The sequence below is a fragment of the Microtus ochrogaster genome, linkage group LG2 (genome assembly GCF_000317375.1).
Source record: "Microtus ochrogaster isolate Prairie Vole_2 linkage group LG2, MicOch1.0, whole genome shotgun sequence".
Classification (NCBI taxonomy): Eukaryota; Metazoa; Chordata; class Mammalia; order Rodentia; family Cricetidae; genus Microtus; species Microtus ochrogaster.
This window is the reverse complement of record NC_022028.1, coordinates 48,461,972-48,482,481: the sequence shown is the minus strand read 5'-3', so window position 1 is coordinate 48,482,481 and position 20,510 is coordinate 48,461,972. Positions and strand designations below refer to the sequence as shown.

Here is a 20,510-nt window from a genome sequence, read left to right as displayed (position 1 = left end):
TTTTCAAGACAGGGTATCTCTGTGGTTTTGGAGCCTGTCCTGGAACTAGCTCTGTAGACCAGGCTGGTCTCGAACTCAGAGATCCGCCTGCCTCTGCCTCCCGAGTGCTGGGATTAAAGGCGTGCGCCACCACCACCCGGCTCATCTTTCTTATCTTGAGGTAATTTTCCTATACTTGTTTTAAGTTCACAAAGGGCCAGAACAAAGTAAGGAAAGTGTGTTTTGCTATACAAATGACGTTGTTAATATACAAAGGACACCAACTTCCTAACTGCAAGATTGTATTTTACAATGTAATAGCTAATATTGACTCAACTTTATTCAAAAACAAAAGAAGCACCAAAACAGAGTTCAAGTGTCCAGTGTCATGTGAAGTAACAGGTTCATCAAAAGGTTACAAAGTAAGCCTGTGTAGTAGGGGTTATGGGTACTAGAAAAAGAGGATGAACTATTACTGAAATGCTTCTGGGAAACACTGATTACTTGGTCCCATCTTTACAGTGAAATTCTTCTTACTGGAGAATACAACCTTTTTTGGTTATTGCTCTGGCAAGATTAATCATAACCAAGTATCTAACAAGTGTGACCTCTCAGGATGGAAATGCACGATGCTTATCTTACCCATCATGTCCATCTCAAGTCAGTCAAGGCCTTCAATGGCTAACACATGACACACAGTGCCATCTAGTTGTGAACACAATGGTAAAGGGCCTGGAGAGGGAAAGGGCCACTGGCATTTTCACCAAGCCCCTGCTGGTCAAGTGCATTTAAACACTGCGGTCCAGGGCACGGAGGTCTTCCAGGAGCTCCTGGGCAGCAGTCTGCAAGTGGGAGTTGCGGCTCTTGGACATGGCCAGGATGCGCTGTAGGGGTAAGGAGCTTCGGAGTTCCAGAGCCAACTTGGAGAAGACCTCTGGTTCTAGAACCACAGATTGGATAAGTCGCAAGGCATGAAGGCACACTTCTGCATCTGGATCTGGGGAGAGGAGATGCTGCTGGTTAAAATCAAAGCCTCTTCAGAAAGTCAACCCAAAGGGGGTCTTTCTGAATGACAGGTCTGACAGTTGAGGAAGCTGTGGGCTAGTCCAGAAACAGAAAGCCTAGCTTTCTATGTTCATGACTGAACATAATCACAGCCTTTAATAAGCAGCCATCTTCAAATGTCATGACTATATCATTTAAAACACTAAAGCATAGAGAGATTGCTCAGCAGTTAAGAGCACTTTATTTTTCAGAGGACCTGGTTTCAATTTCCAGAACCCACATGGTTGTTTCAAACCATCCATAACTCCAATTCCAGGGGATCCAATACTTTCCTCTGACCTCCACAGGTACCAGTCACATATCTGGTGCACATACACACATGCAGACAAACACTCATACACAGGGTCTTTGAGATGGACAATATCACAGTGTCTTTGTTACTATTCTATTGTTGTGAAAAGACACCATGACCAAGACTACTTATAAAAGAAAGTATTTAACTTGCTTACAGTTTCAGAGGTTATTCCAGGACCATCACGGGAGGAAGCTCAGCAGGCAGACAGGCATAGTGCTGTTGCAATAGCTGAGAGCTCACATCCTATTCACAAGGCATGGGCTTTAGACCAATGAGAGGCTCCTTCAAGAGGTCACGCCTGCTGATCCTTCCCAGTCTGTAGTAGGAACAGCAGGCTGCGTCCTGCCACCCGGCTAGCTTTACACCCGAAATAATTACACAGAAACTGTATTCTTTTAAATACTGCCTGGCCCGTTATCTGTAGCCTCTTATTGGCTAACTCTCATATCTTGATTAACCCATTTCTAATAATCTGTGTAGCACCACTAGGTGGTGGCTTACCAGGAAAGATTTAGCCTGTCTGACCTGGCGGCTAGCTCCATTGCATCTGGTTCACTTCCCTTCTTCCCAGCATTCTGTTCTGTCTACTCCACCCACCTATGTTCTGACCTATCAGGCCAAGCAGTTTCTTTATTAATTAACCAATGAAATCAATTAAGCAATGAAAGACAGATGACCCTCCTCCATCACCAGTCCACCACCTGGGAATGAATCCAATGTGGGAGCCTGTGGGGGTCATTCTCATTCAAACAACCGCACACGGGCTACAAGCGCCACACTGTATTCCTTTGCTTTCCATCTGAATGTTGTAACAGGAGTTACAGAACCTGGTAGCCCTGTTTATGGTAGAACCACCTCTGAAAAATACACCAAAACAATAGCCCAAATCAAAATAATCTTTAACCAGGATAAATTCTAACAGTTTCTCTCTGGTGGATACCCTGTGGGCTGAGGACTGTATAAGGAGCTTACAATCAGCACCTCTTTCTTATCAGTACAAGCCTTCCAAAGGACCTTTCTTTCTTTCCTTTTTTTAAAATTCTTCTTTCATTCATCTGTTCACGTATTTGTTTATTTTATTGAGTATGCAGTAGAAGAGGGCCTGTGGGTCAAGAGGAAGGGACGTCGTGACCATTGCTGTTTGACAACATTCTAGCATTTTAACACTGCAGACCACACTTCTCCAGTACCTTTTTATTTTCATTTCTAATGATTCTCAGTATTTCCCTCTGGGAAATTTTGTGGAGGTGGGCTTTTGGTAGAGGATAAAAGTGTGTATAATGGTAGCCTCCCTTAACAAAATACTTCTTTGGGGGAAAAAATCCCTGACACCACAGAACCAGAAATTTCACTATGTAATTCCTCCTAATTACACCAAGAACAGGAATGTTAGCAGGAATGTCAGGGATTGACTAGACACAAGGATGAAATGCCTATGATTCTGATGCAAAGCCTGAGGTTGTTAAAGGTAAGAGTTCTGTTAATCAGTACTGAATGATCAGAAGGATAAGGTGTCACAGGAAAAGGGTAAGAAATCCCTTTTGGGGGCATTCTGAGGAGAATAGGTCCACCTAGTAAGACTAAGAAACCTTAAGAGTCAGCATCTGCTTCCCACAAGTCCTTTTCCCAAGGTCAGGCATTTAGATAAGCAAGGGCCTCCACCTTGCTGGTTTCCTCCTGAGGAACTGACATTTTCACAAACCCAAAGAATTCTTGTAAGTTGCAGGGAGCCAAACTGAAGGATCCACCTTAAACAGGTCAGATACACCCCTCTCAATTCCCTGGTCCTGAAATTTGTTTTTTATCTTCCTAAACTTGCCATTAACAGGTGACTTACCTCGTAGACTCTGTTTCCTCCAAAGCAGACAAAGAAGTCAGAACACTGGGCAAAACTGTCTTTCATCTAAACTGAAGATCTCCAGACTTGGACAGAATCACTGGAATTGACAGCCTAGCTGCTCAGGTAAAGGTAGGCTTGTCTTCCTACAGATTTCTAACCCACAAGATCATCTAAAACCTGGCAGACCCTGCACTAAACTTCAAAAGGCAAATATAACCCTCAACATCCATGGAGGACCCTAAGGAGGGGATCTAGGTAGCCATAAGTTCTCTGCTGTTTTCTAATCAATAATGTAAATAAAATTTTTTCCTTCTCAAAGATCTCTGATGAAGTTTGACAGCTGAGAGGTTTTGTTGGCTTAAAAGGACAACCTCACCAAATAAATTTCAGTAAAACACAAATACAAGTTATTAAGGCGTGTACTACAAGTTATAAAGGTGTGAGGACAAATGCAAGCTACCAAACCTCTCTCTCATGCTCCCTTTCACAGTCTTAAAAATACTTTTCATTGTGCAAAAACATCTGTCACAGTCATTCTGACATAAATATGCTACTGTTTATACAATGTATATGTCTAAAACTTATGTTTTCATAAACCCAAAGAATTCTTGTGAGTTCCAGGGAGCCAAACTAAAGGATCCACCTTAAACAGATCAGATACAACCCCCTCAATTCACTGGTCCTGAATTTTTTTTTTTTTTAATCTTCCTAAACTTAACTTTGTCCTCTGTTCTGCCAACACCTTGTCAGGTCCAAGAGACACCGGACAGTTCCATACAACAAACCCTGGACAGGAGTAAAGCAACCAGCTACCCCAGGATGTGGCCAGCACACAGCTTTCTCAGGTTCCACTGGGAAGATAACGCCCACAAATAAGCAGGAAGCAGTCTGGAGAATCCGCCGTCCCAATTCCTTTAACCTGTTGTGCCTAACTTCCCACCTTTCTATTATAAGAAAGAGATGGAAATGTTATGAGCTACTGGCCTAGTCTGTCACCTGGGTATCCTGTCCCTTTAAGAGACAAGCCCCACCCTCTCCCAATCCCTCCCCTTCCATCAAGGGAAGCAGATAGTCTGCCTCCTCCAGCCTATGCTCTCTTTCTTTCCTTCTCTTTCCTGAAGAGGTAACTTTCGCTCGTTATTCTCTCTCCACTCTTTACCTCTCTCCCTCTCCCTTTTCTCCTTTCCCCTCCATAACTCACTAAATAAACTTGCCTCTCTGCATGATGTATCTGTCTGTCTTTCACCCAACAAGGCCTCAGGTCACCGGCTTGTACCACTCGTGGGAGTGGGACTGGTTGCCCCTCGTGGGACTGGCCTTGGGACTGGCCTTCCCCCAGTCCACCCTTGAATCTTTAAAAAAGAATAACAATATGTGTGCAATGTGGGGCTACCCAGGGGAGTGTGGTAACTTCTCAGGGGCTACATCTGAAGAACACTGATATTTCTGCTCCAGAAGTCATCAATTACCCATGGTTCCTCCCTTCTGTACTTCAATGGTTACCTTCAAGATTTTATTTTTACTTATATGTATGTGTGTGCCATGTGTGTGTAGGTGCCCATATAGGCCAGAAAAAGGTGTCAGATCCCCTGGAACAGCAATTAAAGGCTGTTATGAGTCACCTGCTATATAAGTAATGGAACTGAACTCAGGCTTTTTGTAAGAGCAGTAAGTATTCTTAATTGTTAAGCTATCTAATAGTAACATTAAAAGAAACAGTATGAAGCTAGTGCCCTCTGTGGCCTCCACGGACACTACATATGCAGACAAGCACACGTATACACAGTAATAAAGTTTTAGAGTTTTTAGAAATCACATAAGCACAAGAGGCAGAGCACACTCTGCATAGGGAACAAAGTCTCTAGATGCTTTCTAGAGATGAACACAAGAGTCAAAAGAACTGGAGTCTCACCTGTAACAACAGCTATGAGAAGACCAAGGTAGGAAACAAGTCCCAGCCCAGCTTGGGCACAGGATGAGACAGCCTGTCTCAAAAATCAATATACAATGTTTAAGTAACAAAACTGTGTCATACAAACACTAGCTGCAAAAAAGGTATGGTGCTTCTGTTAGTATCATAGTCTTCATTTGTTACTGCAGTCTGGGGGACCAGCCTCCAGGCTGCATAGGGCTCGAAGGGAAAATCCACAGCGTTGGCACAAACTGAAAAGCTGAGACTTTGTTAGGGGAAAAAGACATTCACACACTCTCTTGATGGTTCCTTTTTTTATTCTCCTCCATTCTCTCTTTTTCCACAGCTTACACACCTCACAGAAATTTTTCAGGCAATGCAGGAGTCACAAATGAAGTACACTCCATTTCTCAAATGAATGATTATAGATGAAAAAGAATAGCCTGACAACTCACATGCAATACATATGAGTAACACAGAGCAAAAAAGGAGCATTTTTTTTCTTTTATTGGCAGACTGTACATCGTGACTGTAAAGAATCAGTCACTTTATTATCTATCCTGAGAGGTAATCTTATAAGGAATTTTAAGAATCATTAACCTAAACTAGTGAAAATGAGAAAACTGTGCACTGATATCCTATATAAACATTATAACTAACACCTTGTATTCAGGAGTTGTAAAGTCTGTATTTTCTCAGACCCCAAAGTGTCCAGAAAGTGCTAAGTTTCAGACACAGGAGACACTGGTATGTCATAAATTCTCTAATGTGGGCTCAAATCAACATTCCTGAGATATGGTAAATCTCTTCGCTTCAGCTCGAGTTGGCACTCCCAAGACATTGTGACATTATAGCGCTTTAAATATCAAAATGTACTTTCTACCCTGTGTGTAACCCTTGACCACAAAAAGAAACTTCTGGTCCTTTCATGGGGCTATAGAGTCAAATTATTCTCTGTAGCCCTGACCAGTTAGAATCTGTTTCCCTGAAGTGTTTCTGAACAAAAGCTGTTTCTGTTTCTAGACCTCGGTTCTCTATTACAAAAACGGTGAGTTGGCTGAACTTTCAGTCTTCAGGGTACACACCCATATCAAAAAATTGAGGTCAGAAATCTGTGCAGAATTAATCATTGCCCTAGGTTATCAACCAGACCTAGTAAGGAAAGTAAATGCAGCAATCGGGTTGCTTTGCTCTTTCAATCCTAGCCAACAAATCAGACAGCTCAGCTATATGTCTTTATAAACTTTAAGATTGATCTTCTGGGACTGATTATCTTACAAACCATTAGCAAAGCTTCTGGTCTGACTTAAGGTAATTTTAAAGCTTTGTTTCTGTTAATGGTACACACTGAAATCTATGACTGAGTCTTTTCAGCATTAAGAAAATTAGAACCAGCCTGGCTCCTGGGGAAATTCAAATGTTTGCTTTGATTGTTAACCAGAGCCCTGATCTAAAACAGCTCCTTAAGTGGAACTCATAGGCCTTAGCTGTGAAACATACCCTTGTATATATTTTTATTCATCAAAACTCTGTATAAGCTATCATTATAATTGTCAATTAGACAGTACAGCTTAGGGATGGATCATCTTCTTGACAATCCACAGATTAAAAATGGTCTCTCTCCACATCACTCACACCATGCCAGATAGCAGGGAAAGATTGTAGCAGCAACACATAAAGGCACAGCAGAAGCAAAAGACTTTCGGGGGGCTGCAGCCCGGCAGCCTTGCTTAATGAGGATCACTGAGCAGAGTTTTCCTCCTGTGGGCAGACATCATGAACTTCAATTGCCATTTGCTGTTCCTGTGACATGGCCACCAGTATCTAGTATTTCAAAACAAGAAGTATCAAGAATGAAGAGAGGACCAGGCAGTGGTGGCACACACCTTTAATCCCAGCACTCAGGAGGCAGAGGCAGGTGGATCTCTGTGAGTAGAGGCCAGCTTGGTCTACAAGAGCTAGTTCCAGGACAAGCTCCAAAGCTACAGAGAAACCCTGTCTTGAAAAACAAAAACAAAAAAGAATGAAGTGGTATTGAATAATTATGAGTTCAAGGCATTCAGAGATTTAACACTCTTGAATATGTATGTACTTAACAACAGAGTGTCCAGTGATAAGGCACATGGGGCAAAGTGCCCAGGGAAAATCAACAGTCACAACCAAATCTGGGAACTTTACACTATCCTATCATTGGCTTCTTTGTTTGTTTGTTTGTTTTTAAGACGAAACAAAATTCCCTTTCCTCCCTTCATTTCCTGTCCAGAGTCAGGTGAGCTGCTTCTCCTACCATGCACTTTCACTATGAACTGTTACCTCATCATAGGCCCCGAAACAACCAGTCCAAACTGCCAGTGAGCCTCTCCCACACTATACTTCACACCAATAGCAACTACAAGTTACAGTAATATGGGGTCTACAGCCAAGAGAACTGCCAGGCACAGATCCCATTTCAGGGAGAAGTCTCAGGAAACCAGAAAGGCAATGGAAGAAGAAACAAGAGCACCAACATCAGGCCCAGCCTAAATCCCAGCTAGATTAATAGAAAATCTCAATGTAAAGGCCTATTTCCCTCAGTTCCTGTTACACAATAAAACATGCTCCCTACAAAAGCTGTCAAAATCAAAACAGTACTGTATTGAGCTGTCAAGCTCAAACCAGATTAATCATTAATGCTTGGATGGTATGAAGGCGGCCTCACAATTGAGGGAGGGGGGTCTCACGATGGCATGCCTAATGGCAAGAGCCATTCACAACACACTGCTGGGACCAGTTTTGCACTGAGGCCACTGTAGCCTTGCCCAGAAGGTACTTCTTCAAGGACAGCCTGCCACCTTGGACTGTAGTCACTGTATTGATCCTTGTAGCCAAGGAGTATTGTTTCACAAGATCTTATGCAATCTTCACTTTATTTTTGAAAACTTCCCTTGCCTCAGCCCTTTATCATGCCATAGTTTATTAGGACACATCTGTTCCCATTGCAGTCCTCAGTTGGTCTCAAATAAATGTCAGTATTCAGGAGCATTGCCCTGTTGATTATTAACCAGATTTTAACTAAAACTTTACATGGCATAATAAGAAGAAAAAGAAGGCGCTCAACCATTAAGAGCACTCATTGCTCTTGCAGAGGACCTGGGTCCAGTTCCCATCAACCACATGGCAGCTCACAACCACATACAGTTTCAGTTCCAGAGAATCAGATGCCCTTTTCTGTGTGCAGGGGGTGCACAGACATCCATATAGGCAAAATCCCATAAGATAAAATAAAACCAATTATAACAAATAACATAAATCTTTGAAAAGAAGAGGTGTGAGGAGTGACTGAGCATCAGATACAGATGCAGACACAACACAGGGAATTTACACAGATAACTAATATGCTCAGGGCAGCTCCAGCTGCCACAGCAACACCACAGAGAAGAGTATAAACAAAAGAAAGTTGTTCATCACAGTCCTGGAGGCTGAAGTCAGAGTGTCTGGTGCCAGCAGCTGGCTCCTCCTTAGGCCTCTCCTTAGTATGCAGTCAGCATCTTTTCCTGTGTCCTCATAAGGCAGGCAAGCCCTCTGTTTTGTTTGTGTCTGTTCTCTTATGGGGACCGCAGTCAGACTGGACAGAGGACTATTATAGTGAACTAATTAACTTAATTACCTCTGAAAGACCCTGCCTCCAAGTACGTGTGACCTTCTCCAATGAGGGCTTCAGCTTATAAACTTTGTAGGACACAATTCAGACCTTGGAAAAAGTTGAGAGCCAGGTGTGGTGGTCCATACTTTTAATCCCAGCACTTGGGTGGTAGAGGCAGGCAGATCTCTGAGTTTGAGGTCAGCCTGGCCTATAGAGTGAGTTCCAGGACAGCCAGGACTGTTACACCAGAGAAACCCTGTCTCAAGAAACAAAAAAAAAACAAAATGAAAGTAGATGGATTTAAACGGAGATGGAAACTCTGAGAATGTATCAAATAACATATCACTTTACTAACTCACCAGTCAATCAGTCTTCATTCCCTAAAGCTTATATGACTTTTCTCTGTGACAATGTATCTAGCAGAAACAAACTGAAGAAAGATTGCTTTTGACTTGCAGTTTTGGAAAGTCTAGCCCATGGTTGCGCTTTGGAAAGTCTAGCCCATGGTTGCGCGCTTGCTATACTTGGGCAGAGCATCATGTTGATGGAAACAAATGGTAGAATGGCTTTTTTACCTCATGATGGACAGGGAGCAGAGAGAGGGGAAGAAGCCAAGGACAAGACACTCCCAAGAAACCTTTGTGACCTACTTCTACCAGCTAGGCCTCTCCACCAAAATTCCCAGACCCTCTCAAAACAGCACCAGCAGCCAGAGACCATGAGACATTCATATTCAGTGCACACCACTTCTGCTACAAAGGCTCTTCTCTCTTTTCCCACCAGATGAAAGCTTCATGAGAGCAGGACTTAGGCTGTCTTGCCAGTACTTAGAGTATCCATGGCATGCGGAATAGTCAGAGTAAAGCCCATTTACTCTCTGAGTAATGAGACTGGTTTATGTGGATAAGGCTACTGCAACAGAAATATAAAGAAATTACAGGATGAACAAAATAACTAGGTGTTGGGTCCAAAGCAGGCCCTCAAATAGCAGTGCTGCTGACAATGTCCTGAAAGAAAGTCTGGACTCTGACCAGGTAAACAGAAGGATTGTTATCAGGTAAACAAAAGCCTAAACTCAGCATTCCTCAGAAACCTTGTAAAGCGGGTTTCTGTTTGTCAGGAAAAGCCATCACTTCCCTTATCCTTATCCGCCCCTTCTAGCCAACTGCCTCTGGCAGGGGCATCTAGTTCCTGATTAGCTCAAACAAGTCTGCAACAGATTAAAGTCCCCAAGCTAGTTCCCAGGCTGTTCTGACCCACACCACACCTCCCTTTACTCTAACTCCCAGGCTGTTCTGGTTCACAAGCCTCCCTGACTGCTACCTGTACCCTTAAAACTGTCAAGGTTTCTTACACTTTTTGCTGTTCTCCCCTGATCTTGCTATAGCTGTAGCGGTTTGGCTCCCCAATAAGCTTTTCTTTCTGCCTATGAAATGGTCTAGATTTTGGTTTTACTGCATCCTCGCTTACACTAGGCATTCGAGAGAGTGTGTGGACCCACCAAAAGATAAAACAGACCACTTAAGTAGTGTGGCAAATGCAGCCAAGGGTGCAGCCAACAGGAATGACCTCATGATAGCACCATAAGGGCTCAGTCACTGTGACAATATTTGAGGGGAGACAGATCATGGAGGGAAAATATCATAAACCATGTAGACAAAAGAGTAATACAGAGCTCAGTTCCAGTCACAAAAACCTAGGGCTTAGAGCCAGGTAAGGCATGCGAATAATAAAGGATCACCACCTGTCTGCACACAGAGAGGACACTGGAGATACGATTATTTCACAAGGGTCTAAGCAGGCCTTGCCTCTCTCCCAGAATTCATGCAAGAGTTTAAACACCAGTCAGAAGTTAATGGGGTTAAAGTGTAGATAATCTATCGATAGCTTTTAGAGGTAAGGCCTTTGGGAAGTGATTCAATCATTAGGATAGAGTCCAGTGACTGAAGAAGAGCTAGAGACAGACATAGACCTGAGTGTCTCCACCACAGCATGGTTTAGCTCAGGGTCCCTCCCTCACTAGAACCTGTACAGAGCTATTAGGATGTTGAACCTCAAACCCATGAACCAAAATTAGCCTGCTTCGGATATGCAAGTATAGCACAGACAAATACAATGCTTTTAAAGCAGCCACCATAAAAGTTCCTCAGTGAGCAAAGGGGTTAAGTTTTAAAATCATCTCGGCAAATAAACAGAAGGTATACAGAGTAACAAATGGAAAAGCTGAAACTGAAAACACAATTACTGAGGTGTTAGTGGAGAGAGAATGAAAGGGACAGAACAAGAAAAGCAGTGAGGGCCAGAGAGATGAGTCAGTGTATAAAAGAACTAGACTGACAGTCCAAGTTTGATCCCCAGAACCCACATAAAAAAGCTGGAGGTGGTAGTGCACACACACATAGAAAAAAAAATGAAAAAGATCAGTACAAAGGGGACAACAAAAGTGGAAATGAGCCAATGAGAGTTAGCAAAAGAAAGGTGGTATTAAAACATGAAGGGAACTGGTGAGTTAATGTTCACATCACTGTAGTCTAAGAGAAAAACTAGGAAGGCTGCAAACAGCTGAGAAACACTGACAGAATGTGAACCTGATCAGGCAGAAGACAGGCTGCCAGAGAGCCTAACGGAGCACAGTATGATACATAGCATATCCAAACCCCGGGCGGCTATGCTGAATACAGCAAGAGAAATGACCCCTCCCTAAACAGTGGCAACTGGCTTCTCAGAGGAAGTGATGCTGTACTTCCCACGCATCGAACAAAAGAGAACTGTCAGCTCTAGAAAACTGTCTCCAGGGGAACAGCATTTTAATACGAAGAAGAGCTCTAGTCATACTCAGGTGAGGGAAAACTGGGTTCACTGCCTGAATCCCCACTCTAAAAGAACGACTAGATGACACAAACGTGCAGGCAGGCTCGCTCCAACAGCATGGCTCACAGCACATGACCCACATGCCCATCAAACAGCGAATGAATGAATATGGACATTCATACTGTAGACATTCTGTAGCCATAAAAAGGAAGAAAGCACTGACCCGGATCATAACATGGATAAATGTTGAAAATGTGAGTGGAAGGACATGAGGGAAAAGGTAGAATGCTCCGATGAGGGCACACACAACAGGCAGTAAATCCCACCAGAGCTAACTTCCTGGTTCCTTAACCATCCTGCCACTGTGTCACTCACTAACACTGGTATGACTGCCAATCTAGATTGTCAGTTTCACTACATCTGGAATCAACTAAAACTCAAATTTCAAGAGCATTACTGTGAGGGATTTTCTTGATCAAATTGTTTAAAGTGGGAAGACCCAGCCTAAATCTGGGTCACACCTTGTATTGGCAGCCCACATAAAAGTGTTGAAATAAGAGCAGCAGGGCTGCATCCCCGGCACCCGGCCGCCCACATGGCTAGCTTAGCTTATGCCCCAAAATAATTACACGGAAACTGTATTCTTTTAAACACCGCTTGGCCCATCACATCTAGCCTTTTCTCGGCTAACTCTCACACCTGGACTAGCCCATTTCTAATATGCATGTAGCTCACGAGCTGGCTTACCAGGAATGATCTTAACCTGCGTCTGCCTGGAGTGGGAGAATCATGGCGACTCACTGACTCAGCTTCTTTCTCCCAGCCTTCTGTTCTGTTTACTCCACCCACCTAAGGGTTGGCCTATCAAGGGGCCTAGGCAGTTTCTTTATTCCTTGACCAATGAAATCAACAGATTGATATATGACACTCCCACATAAAAGGACACAGAAGAATAAGCTTTTGCTTTTGTCTACTTGTCCCCATTCATAATGGCAAATTCATCTAGCTTATTGTTGCATCTGGTATTAAATTCAACTTCTTGCTGGGGTGGTAGTGATGCACACCTTTAATCCCATCAATTGGGAGGCAGAGGCAGGCAGATCTTTGAATTTGAGGCCAGACATCTACAGAGTGAGTTCCAGGACAGCCAGGGCTACACAGAGAAACCCTGCCTCAATATAAACAAACAAACCAATCAATCCAACTTCTTTAGTAGTCCAGTGCAGACTGAAAATGAGCATCTGTCCAGATATTCTCCCACATACAGCAAGATTGGGATTGTAGAGACATATAATCTCTTAGACTCAACAACTTCCAGATTCTTGGCCTTCCTCTCCATCATAAAGCAGCCATTGTTGGACTATCCAGACCATAGTTTAGTCACACTCACTCACTCACTCACTCTCACTCTCTCTTCTCTCTCCCTCCCCCCTCTCACACACACACACCATTCATTCACTCTATCACTTCTGCTACTCTAGAAAGCCCTGACTAAAAAAACTTCTATAAATCTGAGCAATGAAACAGGAATGAAGTGGTGAATGGAAGGAATCTTAGACAAGCGAAAAAGAAGCTGTGCTGTGACGAGAAGGGAAAGGCCAGCAAAGCTTTACTGGGGCTGGTGAGAGTTGCTGTCTATGGACAAGGATTAGTGGTGTGTACAGTGTAGACCTTAGCAGCTAAGAACAGTCTTCTCGTGTAGTCTCAATGAAGCAAGACTAGAGGTACAGATAATGACCAAGTTCTGACACTCAATTCCATCACCATCAAGTTCCCTCATCTCCTTTCCTTCAGTCAACCTGTAAGCAACTGAAGTTCTCATCTGATTTGAGGGTGACTTTTTATCTACTCTTGAAAATTATGTAAATGAAGCATACTATGTTAATTGGTTTCTATAGTTATGAACATAATTGCAGAAAAAAATAATTTAAAGAGAAGCATCGGGGGCTGGAGAGATGGCTCAGAGGTTAAGAGCATTGCCTGCTCTTCCAAAGGTCCTGAGTTCAATTCACAGCAACCACATGGTGGCTCACAACCATCTGTAATGGGGTCTGGTGCCCTCTTCTGGCCTGCAGGCATACACACAGACAAAATATTGTATACATAATAAATAAATAAATAAATAAATAAATAAATAAATAAATATTTTAAAAAAAGAGAAGCAATTGTGGCTTGGGAGGTCCTTCTATGTGTTGCTTTTATTGGTTAATGAATAAAGAAACTTTCCTGGCTCTTGATTAAGGTACTGTGTTTGTGCAACTCATTTAAAAATGTAATGTATAATTAAGAAATATAGATAAATAGAGAGCCACTATAATAGTCAAGCTTGTAGTCATGTTAGATTTTCTAGATGTACAGAGATGTATTTCAGATAGGTGGGTATTCTTCAAACCTTTCAAACACTACAGAACATGGTATTTAAAATATTTTAACAACTTAGGACTTTTCATGACAATGAGACATGTCTGCTCCTGGCAGCACCAATTACTTTGAGAAAAAGATAGGTATTGAAGAGGCTCCTTATGGAGTTTGCTAGCCATTTGGGCAAGAAACGCTCTTGCCTGGACTGCTTAACTGGATACACAGGACCCACAGAGAAATGACTGCTGAACTTGCCTAAACATGAGATGGTCCTTCGGGATTCCTGCTTCATGAAAGAGTCTGCTAGACATTCTGGAGGACACAGAAGAAAGTGACTGACAAACTGCCAATATAGATGGAACTGTCTTTGAAATTTCCTGCTTCATGAGAATGTCTACTGGGCCTGAAGGCTGAAGATGGATGCCCCAATGATACAGAAGTTTGGGTGACTGCCCAGGCAGTGACATGTCTCAGGCAAATGGATGGATCTAGAAAACATCATATTGAGTGTGGTAGCCCAGACCCAGAAAGACAATTATCATATGTACTCACTCACAGGTGGTTTTTAAACATAAAGCAAAAAAAAAAGCCTATAAATCACAATCCCAGAGAACCTAGACAACAATAAGGACCCTAAGAGACACATACATGGGTCTAATCTACATGGGAATTAGAAAAAAATAAGATCTCCTGAGTAAATTGGGAACATGGGGACCTTAGGAGAGGGTTGAAGGGGAGGGGAAAGGCAAAGAGGGGAGCAGAAAAAAAATGTAAAGCTCAATAAAAAAATAAGAAAAAATAAATTAAAAAAAGGACTGGGGGAGGATTTCTATATATACTGTCTATATCACTCCAGGCATGTATTCCTTTATCCTTCTATAGGAATGTTTACATATACATGTTTGTAGCTGCTCTCTTCCCAAAAGCAGAAAAATGAAATCAGCTATGTCTAACAACTGCTGAATAGATAATGAAAATATGGTACATATGAGGCCAGCAAGATGGCTCCGTGAGTAAAGACACTTCCCTTGAAGCCTTAAGACCTGAGTGTGATCCCTGTGACCCACATTATAAAAGGAAAGAAACAACTTACATAAATTGTCCTGTGACCTTCTCATATGTATCATGTCCATGTGCATTAATAAATAAAAAAACAACTATGTGCATTAATAAATAAATGCAATAAAAGCTTTTTGTTGTTTTTTGAGACAGGGTTTCACTATAGCTTTGGAGCCTGTCCTGGAACTAGCTCTTGTAGACCAGGCTAGCCTCAAACTCACAGAAATCCACGTGCCTCTGCCTCCCGAGTACTGGGATTAAAGACGTCTGCCACCACTGTCCAGCACAATAAAAACTTTTGAAGAAAAACAGAGATAAAAATGTGGTATACATATACAATGAAATTATCAATACAGAAAAATAAAATTTTCAGGAAAATGCTTGTAGGTAACAATTTGTATTTAAGCCTTAACAAAAACCTTACCCTGTCTCAGCTGAGAACTGATGAGAGAAGAAACCTTATTGAGGATGCTAGGAGGCCTCAGGCTCTGTCTCCAGCCTTCCCCTATCTTCTCTATCATGTGATCTCTTGTCTAGATATAAGTTCTGTCTGTATAACAGTGATTCCCAAGGTTGTATCTTCTGGAAGACCAGCGCCTTCCTGCCTTTCTTTTATAAATTCAGCTGTGGATTCTGCCCTCCTGAAAACAGCTAGTGGATATCTTGGACTTAAATGAACCAACCTGAACTGGTTCTTTCCTGTTCCTTATGATAGCAGTATCAGTGAAAACCCAGGTACCTGCCAAATGAACTCCCTTTGTTCTTCAGGACCACTACCACTACCCTGGTTCTAGGCTACACTGGCCCTCTCACATTACAAGGTCCCTGTGATTCTTCTTAGCTTCCTTGCAGGAGTAAGAACCAGATCTGGTAAAGGCCTCTTCAGAGTATGCCTGAGTCTTCATGGGCAAGTTAGCCCATCAGTCCCTCTGGACACCCCTCCTGACACTACCCTCTGTAACTACATAGACCTACAGTGACTCCTAAAATGCCCACTGCTGCTCACCTCTCCAATAGTCCACACACCATCCTATTTCTCAGCTCATAGCTCTCTGCACAGTTTGTTCTTTGCTCCAATCAAACACTAAGAGGAGCAGCCTCACACGTCATTCTCTAGCCCACTTCCATTTCATCTTGTTACTGCATCATAAACATCTTCTGCTTATTTACTGTCAAGCATCCCTACCAGGATATGAGATGTTGAAGGAAAAGCTCAGCTTTGCTCATGTAGAATACTGCAGGAATAGGTGAAGCTTGCCTCTCTGAGGGCCACCCTGCAGCCCCCAAAACTTATATTTCTGGGGAAGATATTAAAAGATATTATAGACAAAGGTCACCAGCTATTCAGGCTGTACAAGAACACAAAGCAATTGACAAACCTTCAGAGGTACTAACGACCATGCCTTTAAAATGGGTAACTGAGAAACCAATATGGGTTAAACAGTGGCCTCTAACAGAAGAAAAGATGCAGTCTTTAAAACAGCTAGTACAGGAGCAATTAGATGCTCTCTATACTGAAGAATCCACCAGCCCTTGGAATTAATTCTCCTGTATTTAAAAAATCTGGAAAATGGAGAATGATGACAGATCTTATAGCTATCAACAAGGTTATTCAATCTATGGGCCCTCTACAATTTAAAATTCCTCTGCCTTCTCTGTTACCAAAAGGATGGCCTCTTACAGTTATTGATTTAAAGGACTGTTTCTTCACTATACCTTTACAAGAAAAAGAGAAAAATTTGCTTTCACAGTGCCTACTTATAATAATTCTCAAGGCTACTAGGAGATATCAATGGACCGTCCTCCCACAGGGAATGATCAATAGCCCCACCCTGTGCTAATACTTTGTCAGTCAGCCACTGGAAATAATACATAAGCAATTTTCTAAGTGTATAATCTACCATTACATGGATGACATTTTGTTATCTGATTCAAATGCAGATACTTTAGAAGGAATGTTTAAAGAAGTAAAAAAAGATTTGCCAAAATGGAGATTACAAATCCTCCTAAAAAGACTCAAAGAGGAGATTCTATTAATTACTTAGGTTACAGAATAGGTTTACAGAAAATTAGGAGACTTTCAAAGATTGTTAGAAAACATTTCCCATCTACAACCGGCTGTTGGGATAACACCTGATCTAATAGTGTATTTAAACAAAACCTTAGATGGTGACAAAGACTTAAATAGTCTCAGAGAATTAATAGTTGAAGCAAAAAAGGAATTGACAGTTGTTGAGGAGAAATTACAGGAGACACGTGTGAATAGGGTGAATCCAAATCTTAATTGTATTCTAGTCATATTGCCTTCCAGAATTTCTCCCATAGAAATTTTAATGCAGAGTGACAATATTATCTTAGAATAGATCTTTTTACCAAATAAACCAAGTAAAAAATTAAAAACTTTTATGCATAAAGTCTCTAAATTAATTAATTATAAAAGGTCGATTGAGACTTCATCAATTAACAAATACAGACCCAACAGAACTATAGTGCCTTTTACTACTGATAAAATAAAAAAAAAGTTATGGAAGATAATAAACCTTGGCAAAGAGCTTATGCTAATTTTTTGGGAGAAATTAACAGCAATTATCCCAAAAGTGATAGACTTAAGCTTATAAAGAGAACATCTTGGATTCTTCCGTGAATTGTACATGATGCTCCAATAACTAGAGGCCGCACATTTTATACCGATGCAAATAAATCAGGAAATGCAGGTTACAAGTCAGAAGAATTAAGTAAGGTGGAACAAAGTCCTTATAATCCTGTCCAGAAGGCAGAACTATATGCTATTCTTATGGCACTAAGGGATTTTAAAGAACCTCTCAATATAGTTGTTGATCCACAATATGCAGAAAGAGTTGTCTTGCGTATGGAAACTGCTAAATTTATACCAGATGATACAGAATTGACTTTATTATACATTCAGGTGCAACACATAATCAGGAATAGGCTTTGTCCTATACACATAACACACATCTGATCCCATATGGGTCTGCCAGGTCCTCTAGCACAAGGTAATGCAGAAATTGATCAATTATTGATTGGAAGTGTGTTGCAGTCCTCAAAATTCCACAAAAACAACAGGTCAATAGCAAAAGTTTAAAGAAAGTTTCCTATGGCATGGCAACAAGTTAAGAAGATTATAAAGAGATGTCCTACTTACTCTTTCTATAAACAAACACTGTTGCCTGCAGGGAGTAACCCAAAGGGTACTCAAAGGAATGAGATCTGGCAGATGGATGTGTTCCACTTCACAAAATTTGAAAAATTAAAATATGTGCACCACACTATAGACACGTACTCAGGTTTTCAATGGGCCTTGAGCTCAGAAAAGGCTGACTCAGTAATCACACATTTATTGGAAGTTATGGCCATCATGGGCATTCCTGCACAAATAAAAACAGACAATGGTCCAGTATATGTATCTAAGGAAATGAAACGGTTTTTTGCTTACTATAATATAAAGCATATTATAGGTATACCAAATAATCCTACAGGTCAGGCAGTTATTAAAAGATCAAATCAAACTATAAGGGATATGCTAAACAAACAGAAAAGGATAAAAAATACCCCCAGAAATATAATGCATAATGTTTTATTAACCTCGAATTTTCTTAACACTAATGAGAAAGGAACAACGGCAATGTTGCACAATGAAAAAAAAACTTCTAAATTGCATCAACCAGTGTATTTCAAGGTGTGCTGCCCTCAAAATAAAAACCAAGAGATATGGTACATTAGGGAAGGGGTTTTGTTCTTGTTTCCACAGGAGAAGAAAAACTATGGATACCAATCAAAATTAATAAACATTCACTTTAAAAAAGAGAAACCTCTTGAGAAAGAGAAATGACAGCTCATCCACAATGGTGACAACCATACAGGTGGTAGGGAAACCATATAGGGTTGGGGTAGGGTTCTGCTCTTGTCTTTACAGAAAAATACACATCTTCAAAAATTAAAAAAACAGTGGATGTTTGGATGCTGACAGAAGAAAAATAACTTTCCAGTAAGGATCATCAAGAAAAAGGAATATAACTTATGAGAACAGATAATCAAAACATACACATTTAAATATATATTTATGAATATACAGAGCTGGTTTTGGAGTTGGAGAATGACTCTATTCTTCTCTAAATCCAAGTTTGTTGTTAAAGGAATATTAAGAGTTTCTGTCTCATGTCAGGAGCCATCTGGTATGAGATAGAAAGAGGACTTTAGTAAAAAATTTTACTTTCTCCAAGCCTATTTTGTCTATATCATATTCTTCACTAAATGTATGTGTATATAAATAATGTTTAAGTTTTCCGTGATGAGCAATAGAGTTTCCTACAGATCCTTTTCCTGCAGTAATCTTTGAAGCTTCCAGAAAGAAGATAGGACCCCAAAGCAACAACTCTACCTGTTTGAAATGACATCATGATGCTGATAGAGCTACTATAAGACTGTGTTTTTTTGTTTTTTTGTTTTTTTTTTTTTTTGTACCAGCTGCTAAAACGGTGCACCTTCTCATGACATTCTGGCCAGAACTTCAAATAAGAACTTTGGGAAAAGCCCTATCAACTGCTCAGAAATCATTTGCAACTATATTAGACAGTAATCTTGAAACTTAACCATCACTTTATTTTTGCAGGATCCCATAAAGAGACCATCACCCCCATGACAGCAGGAAGCAATTCTAGAGGATGATGTCCCCTTTTTATGGAGGAGGTCCTTCTGTCTTTGTGTTGCTTTCATTGGTTAATAAAGAAACTGCTTTGGGCCCCTGATAGGGCATAACTTAGGTAGGATGAGAAAACAGAACTGAATGCTGGGAGGAAGGATGGGGAGGAAGAAGTGATGAATCCTCCACCTTAGACAGATGCTGGTTAGAATCTCTCCTGGTAAGCCACTGCCACGTGGCGATATACAGATTAATAGAAATGGGTTAATTCAAGATGTGAGAGTTGGCCAGTAAGAGGCTAGAGCTAATGGGCCAAGCAATAATTTAATTAATACAGTTTCTGTGTGGTTATTTCGGGGCTAATCAAGCTAGGTGGCCAAGCAAAACAAGTGAACCATCCTCCTACATCCTCTCCCAAAAGTTTGTCCTCAGGGTTAGGAACACTGTTTAGGGATTGTATAAGGTAGAGGGTTGGGGTGCAAACTATGTAGGTTCTGAGATTTAAAAAAAAAGGATAATAATAGTGGGTAATAGAGTGAATACTTGTGAGCTACTATTTATGGATAATTTACAATGGTATACTTTTTGTATATTGATACAAGTTAAAATTATATTTGTTATTTCCATTTACAATATTTGTACACCTATGCAAAGTTATTCTGACAGACTGAATATATGCATGTTTCTACCTCTGTTTAGGACATTTTGTATATTGATACAACTTTTAGGATGTATTTTCATATGGCATTATATATTATTCTTACCTCTGATCAAGATATTTATACATTGCTTACATTTTGAGGTCATTGTATTGATTTGCTGCACATTTGTGTACAGATTATTTTATATTCTGACATGAAGTTTTAGTCTTTAAGTTACACAGGTATTCAATATTATAGGTCAGCC

General features: G+C 41.0%; 1 protein-coding gene across 1 annotated transcript in view; it reads right to left on the bottom strand.

Annotated features, from left to right (window-relative positions):
- Positions 1–284: 284 nt before the first annotated feature.
- Positions 285–20,510, bottom strand: part of Hsf2bp (heat shock transcription factor 2 binding protein) — a 71,281-nt gene continuing 51,055 nt past the window's right edge. Inside the window, exon 8 of the mRNA XM_005360289.2 lies at positions 285–976. Within this exon, the coding sequence (XP_005360346.1) occupies positions 768–976 (209 nt within the window). The 3' untranslated portion in view covers positions 285–767. The remainder of the gene's footprint in view (positions 977–20,510) is intronic.